The 9,833-nt window shown below is 40.5% G+C and overlaps 1 protein-coding gene across 1 annotated transcript in view; it reads right to left on the reverse strand.

Annotated features, from left to right (window-relative positions):
* The window catches only part of LOC125038567 (dolichyl-diphosphooligosaccharide--protein glycosyltransferase subunit 1-like), a 9,954-nt gene extending 641 nt beyond the window's left edge, over positions 1–9,313 (reverse strand). The window contains exons 1-9 of the mRNA XM_047632099.1: positions 8,816–9,313; positions 5,535–5,645; positions 4,985–5,233; positions 4,555–4,751; positions 3,720–3,922; positions 3,414–3,528; positions 3,004–3,208; positions 2,354–2,536; positions 1,821–1,948 (exon numbers count right to left, since the gene is read on the reverse strand). Of these exons, the coding sequence (XP_047488055.1) occupies positions 1,821–1,948; positions 2,354–2,536; positions 3,004–3,208; positions 3,414–3,528; positions 3,720–3,922; positions 4,555–4,751; positions 4,985–5,233; positions 5,535–5,645; positions 8,816–9,073 (1,649 nt within the window). The 5' untranslated portion in view covers positions 9,074–9,313. The remainder of the gene's footprint in view (positions 1–1,820; positions 1,949–2,353; positions 2,537–3,003; positions 3,209–3,413; positions 3,529–3,719; positions 3,923–4,554; positions 4,752–4,984; positions 5,234–5,534; positions 5,646–8,815) is intronic.
* Between the last annotated feature and the right edge of the window lie 520 nt (positions 9,314–9,833).

The following is a 9,833-nucleotide window of genomic DNA, read 5'->3' on the forward strand; positions in this document are numbered from 1 at the left end:
TTTCTCTCTACTGTCAGCCGTGTCTTGTCAGATTCCCTTCTTTCATATAATATCAACTTGCATCTACGATCAACTGCAATCATTACCAATCCCCATTTGAAAAAGAACCTGTCTATAATTTACACATGAAGATGGTTATTCAAATTCCAACTGAGCCTGCAACACAAAAGGACCACATAAAGAATAAATCAAGCTTGGGAACACCCCCAAATAAATTTTATTTATTTTGTTTTATTTAATTTAAATCCCTTATTAAAATACCTGCAAAAAAAAATTAGTCCCACACTTTATCAAGCCATATATACATTAAACAGGATCAAAATTCAAAATCAATGTGGTGGGGAAGGGAAATCTACTTTCATAAACTGACTACTTGCAAAATAACAGTATTAATCCTGTAATGACGGGAGCCCCCAGCACCCTACCCAGCCACACAGGGTGCGCACAGAGTCAGACGTTGGTTGGAAAATAATCATCTGTAAATGAAATCCCAAAATTGGAGGCAAGTCCCCACTCATGGATTCCATGACCAATTTATGTTATGAATGTTTAACTATGAAATCATTGCCTCTTGTGCAGGTATTTTAACATATTTGGTCTCAAAGTGAAGATAATAATACATATGAATTCCTTACATGAAGAAAATCTGAAGTACTGCCTGATTATTAAATTTATTACAATTATTATCACAGTCATAATTAATTTCAACTTTAACCTCCTCATCAATCTGCACACATGGAGACCTAAGTAACGATAATGTAAGGACCAGACTACAAAACTGAACAAAATTCCTCAAAACCAAGTTTTAGAACTGCTGCCTAATGGAGATTACCAATTCACCCAGCAATCATACACTTCTCGTTGCCTAGAACACAAGCAAATTTAATATCTATCAATACTGCACACTAAATAAATTTTCAACTCTCAGCCAAAATTAACTACAAGCTGCCACTGTGAAAGTTAACAGGTCTTTCAATACATTATCAACATCAAGATATTACCAAGTGTGCCTCACCATATCTCGAAAGGAGTTAGATGGCACAAGCACTATGTGCCTGTCTCCTGTTTGTGATGTAGCATTGCCAACAAAAATTAACTCATGTTACCCACCTAATGAAAGGTTGTGTGTACAAATATCTCATTAACAAATGTAAATCTAAAAGTATTTTGATAACTAGTGTGTACTACAGATGAACATTATAAAAGGCATGCAGTTGTCAGTGCTCATAAGTGTTTTGTCTGGGAAATAAGAAAGCAAGACATGCAATACAAATGCCTCCATTACAAATCATCATAAAACAGAAATAGGAGAGAAAGAAAAAGAAGAGGATGGAGGAGGAGAGGGAGGAAGAAAGAAGATGGAGGAGAAGAGGGAGGAAGAAAGAAGATGGAGGAGGAGAGGGAGGAAGAAAGAAGATGGAGGAGGAGAGGGAGGAAGAAAGAAGATGGAGGAGGAGAGGGAGGAAGAAAGAAGATGGAGGAGGAGAGGGAGGAAGAAAGAAGATGGAGAAGGAGAGGGAGGAAGAAAGAAGATGGAGAAGGAGAGGGAGGAAGAAAGAAGATGGAGAAGGAGAGGGAGGAAGAAAGAAGATGGAGAAGGAGAGGGAGGAAGAAAGAAGATGGAGAAGGAGTTGGAGGCAGAAAGAGGATGGAGGAGGGGAGGGGAGGGGAGGGAGGGAGGGAGGGAGGGAGGGAGGGAGGGAGGGAGGGAGGGAGGGAAAGAAAGAACGAGAGGAGGAGGAGGAGAAAGAGAAGGGAGATGAAAATGAAAGAGGAAGAGAGAAAATGGAGAAGTGATGAAGGAAAGGAGTGGAACTTACTTTTCTGCCTTCTGGAGCTCGACCACTTTGTCAGCATACTCTGCATTGTCCAAACGAATCTTGGCTCCCAGGTCGCTGATGATCTGAGTCTCATCACGGATGCTCTGAAGGATCTTCTTGGTGGCAGTCTGGAAGGTATGGTATAAATGTGAAGTTTTGAATTTATGCTGTATATAAGGCAGGAGATGGGATAAGGATAGGGTTAGGGAGGAAGGAGGAGATGGAGAGTAAAGGGGGGGGGGGGGATGGAGACATATCAGGGAGAGGGAGAGGGGGAATGGGAGAGAGAGAGAGAGAGAGAGAGAGAGAGAGAGAGAGAGAGAGAGAGAGAGAGAGAGAGAGAGAGAGAGAGAGAGAGAGAGAGAGAGAGAGAGAGAGAGAGAGAAAGGGGGGGGCACCGACTCTCTGGAAGCTTGTTTAGAAACAAAGCAAGAAAATAAATGGAAACCTAGATGTAACATTGTGCATACCAGTATATATCAATATCTATGAGAGTACAATTACAATCATGTACAATAAACCATCATAATTACCTGGAATTGATTAACATCCTTAGACACCTTCAACTTCTGCAACTCCTCTTCAAGTTTCTCATACTGCCGGGCCCGTTTGTCGTGGTGGGAGTCGATCATTTCACAGTGAGAGGAAACGCGCATCTTGGCCTCAATGGCATCGTCCTTGCTCAGGGTCAAATCCAGACGTACGTAAAGGATAACCTAAAATAAAGGAATAATTGAGAGTCTTCTCTTTCATGATCTATTGGAATATCATTACATATAATTTGAAAATTGCAATATTTTATTATAGATTGTTTAAAGTCTAGCAAAGGTGATGAACTATTTCAAGTCCATTTCAAATTCGGAAAGGGTGTAAACATTTTCTTTGCACACTTCAATTCATGAAACTTTCCATATCTACCTACTCATTATCATTATCATTGTTATTACTATAATTATCATTATTTCTAAGATGGATGGATGGATGGATGAATGGTCTGTTCACAAGCCATTCGCCTCTATGTAAAACTGAACAGAACACTCATCTCTGTTTCCTCACCTAGCCCATTTTCCTTCTCACATCCTCATCCATTTAACACAAATGTGTATATTACCCTCAAACTCAAAGGGAAAGGGACGAGAGAAGGGGAAAATCATCAACAGCAGCAGCAATAACTTCACCATACCGTGATAAAGAGGATGAAGAAGGCCACAACCACCAAAAGAGGTTCCTGCAGCATGAGGATCGAGGGGAAGCTGTACTTGAGGGAGAAGTCCTGGATGTGACTCTCAACAAGGTTTTTCTTGCTGATGGTAATGACGGGGCGGCCTATGGTATCTAGGTAGGTGTAGTGCAGAGTGTCAGCCTTGCGCTCTACTGGGTATGGTGTCCTGAAGGAAAGAATAATAGATAATGGATTGCAGGTTGCAATTATTGGAATCTTACCGATTACTCAAAATCAACTGTGGTACTACCCTAGCTGGCTGTATTGCTCTTTTAACCTTATGCAAATCGAGGTCATATGCATATATGCCACTTATTGTCAATGGGTTTACAATTAGTTTACAAAGAACAATTAGCTAGAGAAAGACTTACTCAAGTTCAATGTTGCGTACTCCTTCAGGCAAGACAACCTTCACAATCAAATTGTCCACAATCACGTCGTCATAGACATGGTCCAAGATCCTCATCTTTAATATGAATTCATCACCTGAGAGAGAAGGAAAGAAAGAAAATTTTAAAATTTCTTTTACCAATTTGAATAACCAACAGAAATCGATCTAGTATATTTTCTGTATTATGGTTATAAATCACTTTGCAACAGGAACAGATTAAAATAAAAAAAACATTCTCTGTTGAAAAAACAATACCCAAGATCATGAAATTATTACACAAACTAACCAGAGTTGTAAAGGTATTCATATGAAGGGACATTGTAGCCAATCTTGTAGTGGGTCTTCCATCCTCCAAACAAGGGGAACCTTGGCCTAAGGTCCAGCTCCACTGCATCATCCTGGATTCTCATGTGTGAGGTGGAGATATTTCCGATCTCATCGCGGTAGTAAACATCCTTGGCTGAGGCTGGGATGATGGTCTTGAAGGATCTGAAGATGAATAGGATTTTGTTTTCTTTAAACTGTTAATGATGGTATCAGAAATTTCTCGATGTCATTAACTCTAAGGTTTCTAGCATTCGTCCTACTGTTTGGCCCAGGAGTCCACTATATGTAGCAGAACTTTCCGCTTGGTGTGCTCTAGCGTATCATAATGCTTACTGCTGTACCTAGGTCATGCCTCTTTTCATTTGAATGAATATAGCAGGAGTGAAATGGTTATTCTGATATCTTATGACTCTACCTTACTCTATTACATAATAATAATGATTTTGTTATCATGGCATGAACAACCTCTGAAAATGAACCCTTCCAAATAATTTGCAAATTATTTTTTTCTCTCCTAATTTAGTGGATTGGGCCTGTCTCTCAATGTCTGTCCAGTTGCCCATACAGCCACTGAAGTAGATGGCTATCTAGGGTTCACACTGGCAATTCTACTATAACTTTCATTGATTATTGCTTCTCTCTCTCTCCCTTCTCCCTATCTCTATTTAGAATGGCAGTGGTTACCTTTTCAAACTTTGATGCTTCACTGATTGTTTATTATGTGCCATACCAAGCAATAGACCTACATTTCCCAGGAAATATTAAATATGAATAAATCTGGTCAATAAACTCACTTGACACTAGAGTAAGTATTGTGCTCTCTCTGGAAGTCGTATCTTGAGAAAGAGCCCTTAAGTTTGGCTCCTGTATGGAGGACATCAATAGTCTCCTCAACGGCAATATTGCCCCAGTGAGACAATTCAATCACACGCTCCAAGTTTGTCACAGTCAAGAAGGGGGAGTTGTTTTCGTAGTGAATGACCATTGCATCCTGTAGAGAGTCAAAAATTTGAAATGTTTTTGTTACACTTGAATAACATTCATCCGAAAGAGGAAAAAGAAATATACAATATAATATTTTCACTCACATGTACAGTTCTTCATTAGTAACTCGTATATAATAAATACTTTCGTGTAATACACTATAATGAAACAGCTGTGTAGAAATACTGTAACACAAAGCATCTCTAAAAATCAGAAAGTTGAAGTTTTCATCATACTTACATGGGAGAAAGGTTTAACTCCATCATAGGGACCATAAGTGATAGAGGTGTCAGTGTGGGAGCTAGGCTTCAGGCGTGAGTAAGACTCGACATTAGGGGATGGGAGGGTGACAGTGGTAGTCTGGGTCGTGGTGGTGTAGGGGGTAAGAATGTAGTGGTTGCCCAGGTATCGTACAAGCTGCTTCTCCCCCTGCTGAATGACAGCAGGATACGCCTCCAGCATGTGAGTAAGGTAGCATTCTACCTCTACCTGAAAAGGGAATTTCAAGTATGGTTAGTTTCACTTCTTAAGATATAATGGAAACTAATTACAACTGAACAAAGTAAGAAAGAGCAGGAAAAGAAGATACTAGTATAAATAACAAATATGGTTTTTGAAAGAAAATACTTTTATAATAGGATATTCAGTAATTTGGTGATAAATATACATGACAACCTGAATAAAAAGTATTACTATTTACTTACATCCTAAATATATAGTCTAAAGTAAAATAGTAAAAAAAACAAACAAATAATAAAATTTACGAAGTACATATTCCCTCTATACTTACATTAACAATCTTGCCTGGCTGGAGAGCATCCTTAAGTTCCACCTTGAAGAATTCAATATCTTGATGCTCATGCACCTTGCTCTCGGAAAGCTTCAATGTTGTACCGCCAGACTGAAAAGCAAAATGTTAAAATTGAATAACCCGATAACATGACTCTGGCACCTTTTAAAATAATTTGTGTATTAAATATGGGTTTCAAATCTGGTGCTTCAGCTAAGGCTACTAAACCTCCAAGCTAAGACGGCTATCACTTCCAAGGTACACAAGATGATATTCCTCTGACATTTTCATTGCAATTCAGAAAAGTTATAAAATTCAGATCATATGATGTACTGTATCTTAATAAGGCAGTCAGTGTGACCATTTCATCTCCCTTGTGTGTTCCTTGCAGACAATTTGGATATTTGAAATTCACATTTATTGACATCTGACAGACTCCAGATGCTGCTAGCATAATTGTTTGAATGAATAAATGTAAACTTCTCTGGCAGTTTAATAATAGTTTAAAGCTCTGTTTCTTTGGCATCATTACAAAGAATGTTTAATGGTCTTTGCTGGAAATGCCTGTAAATTAGGTAATGCCACCTTGCACCAATACACAGGTGATAACTATATTTTTTTGATAGCTTTCATTTTCTTTTGAACATATTCATTAATCATTCCTATTGCAAGTGTAGCTGGGGAGGGTATAATAATACCAGATATATTTTTACTACTGTGATGTACATTCATAGCATCTACGAGGATTTGCCTCCAAAGCTCCATTTCAGGGGCGGCTGCCACCCCACTACCAACTGCTTGGTCTGCAAAATCTTCACCTGTTGTGTTCCAACAGGATAGAACCTGGGAAAATACACTTTAGTGACATACATTCATAGTATATAGGGGGCTTATTTGCTTTCCCTTGTGTATCATGGTATCCTATATTTTCAGGATTTTCTTTTGGCATAGCAAGGACACAATATGAAGTTCCTAGAATTTATGGGGTACATCTTCTCTACTGCCCTTATCATTAGTTTACAAGAAAACAGCACAGAAAAAAGGTAGGTAATGATTTCTAAAACCATAGGTAAAAATAAGATATTCTTTGAGAATGATTGGTGTACAGCAGATATATAGTAATCTTATTAGGTTTGATAGTCAAAACAGTAGGTGAGGGCATTAAATTTATCAAGGAAATTGCAGGGTGAAATAATCTGAAACAATGTAGAACAAAAATTTGACCTAGGAAACTCTTTAGTTATCCACCATGGTTAATTTTTACAGTATGGACGCACTTATCCACGTGTTGCTTCTGAATTTTAGCTCTATCGTGCCGTACTTAGTGAAGTGAAGACGGTCTGCCAGGGTATGTTGGGGGCAGTGCCCCCCATTCTCCCCCCCTTAGGTGCCCAGTCACAACTTAGATTATTGAATAAATTTTTTGGTCAGTTGGGGCAAATGCATCCACTCTAAAGAATTAACGCCCTTTATGTGCAACAAAATATTTTGGCATGAAGGTATAGGAAAATATAATGACAATATCAAAGAAAGGGAGGTATTTGTTACCGAAAGTGATGCACCCTCCAGAGTCCAAAACCAAAATGCTTACTGATACATGAAATAAGGCAAAGAATAATGTCAGAAGTGAAGAAAATATATCATGATAAATGCTATATACAGAGCAAGTCCAAGGTGATCATGAAGGGGTTATATGGCAGAGCCCCAATAGGGAAATAACCATTGGATGGGGGTCTGGATGTTAAACCTTCAGGTTAGGAAAGTTTTTGGATCATATGTCGAGGGGTGCAGTCACTTCATAAACAGTTACCAAGATATTAATTTTATTTGTGATGGAAAGCAACAACAGATTCACACATTTTACAATTTGCATGAATGGGAATTAACCTTATTTTTCATTTACATTTACATGAATACATTTCCCCATAAACAGCAACTAATCCCAAGCCACACGGCTCCCCACCTCCAGGCCTGTAACTTTTACACAATGCATTATTATGCAACCCCACCTGATCACTGGGAGAAGAGATTAAAGCCCACAGGTTAGGAAGGTATTTGGTTAATACAGTGAAATTTGTTGATTCCCAAGATTTCCCTCATAGTTGCTGGCTGGAGTAATAGGGACTTGTCTCAGCAGGGTGCAGTTACTTTATCTATAACTACCATATGTTTTCGTTAGTAATTATTTTAGATTCAGTCATCCAACCCTGCAATTATTATTATTCCTCGTTTCAATTATTCACATGGATAACTTCTTATTTTCCATCACAACTGATAAAAATGAAAGTACTGGTAACTGTATGTGAAGTGACTGCACCCCTCTAATGGTAAGTCCCTATTACTGCAGCCACTTATTTGACTCCATAAACATTGCTGTATGATCCAAAAACCTTTCTACCCATTGGGATTGACCCCCAGACCTGCGCCCAGTTTCACTATTGCCCCATCAACGGCTCTACCCCCACACCCCACCTGAATGCTCTGGACTTACTCCCCATGTGGTATTTCCCGCAGCATATCTTATTATTTTCCGATGTTATCATCTGCCTCTGTAGATTATTTCATATATCAGTCAGTTTGGTTTTCCCCCTTTGATTTTGATAGTGTCATTAGTTTTTACTGTAAATGCATACTAAAGTATTCCATGTTGCACTTTTTTTTTATAGAAGGAAATACTATTGATGAAAAATCTTATTTTCAATTATTCTATCAATTAAAGGCAAAGTTTCCCTTGTATCATATGGCTGTGTGGGGGGGAAAAAAAAATACAGATGTCACTTCCAATAACAATCTTCTCACACTGTTTACCTTCTGGGTGACAGCTGTCTGGTCAAGTTTTCTACTAACGCACTCAATCAAAGCAAAAAGTTATGATAAGCAATGCTGCATTCTAATGAAAATATACCAGAAACCAAACAATTGCAGTTGTCCTACGAATGAATAAATAAATAAATACATAAATCCTAGATAGTACTCAAACAAGCATCCAGATTGGTAAGCATATGCATCCTCCTGTGCTTTGGGGCAAGAGACCAGCTTTCCCCCGTGACAAGGGCACCGACAAGGCCCTGACAGCGCACGCACATGCATCCTTCCCTCCTTTCAAGCCTTTCAAGCAACCACAAGCACCCTCTCCTTCCCCCCGGCCAAGCAAAGGACTCGCGTGAAAGCCCCCTGTCATATGCCCTCGGCCCCTCACGACCCCCACTAGACCCCCCGCCCACGCCCAGGAACCCCCTCCCTGCCCCTTCTGGCACCAGACCCATGCCCCTTCTTCCCACCTGAGCATTGAGGAAGGCGAGGTTCTGCTTCTCCCCCTCCGTGAGCGCCAGCAGGAAGGCCCCGACGGCGCCCGAGCCAGCGTTCTCCAGGCTGATCTTGGACGTGATCTTGACGACCTGCGCCGCCACGTCGATCTTCCTCTCCACCTTCTTCAGGAGGAGGTCCTTGTTCACGCTGTCGTAGGCGGTTGCAGACGTGCCGCCTGGGACAACACTCCCCAGGATACCCAGGACACACAGGACACCGAGGACACCCATCCTGGACGCCGCCGAAGGACTCTCGAGGCTCAACGCGGGGCCGCCGACACCTGTCAGGGGGAGAACGTCCTGTCGGGGATGCCTTCGGGGGAAGGGGCGCCGGGGGACCGCAAAGGACGCGCAACCTCAAGTCCAAGCCAACCTCAGGAGCCGCACACGTCCTGTCAGCGAGTCGTGGTGCCGGTAGTGTCGACGCAGCCAGCCAACCAGCCAACCAGCGGCCGACACAGCGAAGGCAGGGACGGAGGCCGCGAGAGGACGGTCGGGATGCGCACGGCCGGGAGATTAAAATAACTTAAATAACATATCTAATATATAAGTAAAAGAACATTGATATATCTTAAAATAATACACAGATTGCAGCGCTCTCTATTAACCTTCCTTTCTTGATATGCTTCGTGGGAGGAGGATATTCATCGGATGATTAAGCTTGCTAATTAGAACAGACTCCGGATAGCTTTTTTTTCCACTAGCATTCCTCGCTTAATATGCTTCTCCATTAACATTCCTCTCTCAATGTTCTTCATGGGAGGAGGATATTGATCGGATGGTTATGCTTGCCAATTAGAACGGATTCTTGCTAGCTTTATTTTACGTGAGAGAGATCTGCAAAGCTTCATAGCACGTCAGAATGCGGTTTTATCATTATCATTATTCCGTTTCACTGATATATCTTCTTTCTGAATATAATTTATGAAAGCATTCTGGTTATTAATTCTAGTTAACTTTAACTAGCTTATTTCTTTCTTGGAGAGAGAAG

Source organism: Penaeus chinensis, chromosome 25 (genome assembly GCF_019202785.1).
Source record: "Penaeus chinensis breed Huanghai No. 1 chromosome 25, ASM1920278v2, whole genome shotgun sequence".
In the NCBI taxonomy this organism is placed as follows: domain Eukaryota; kingdom Metazoa; phylum Arthropoda; class Malacostraca; order Decapoda; family Penaeidae; genus Penaeus; species Penaeus chinensis.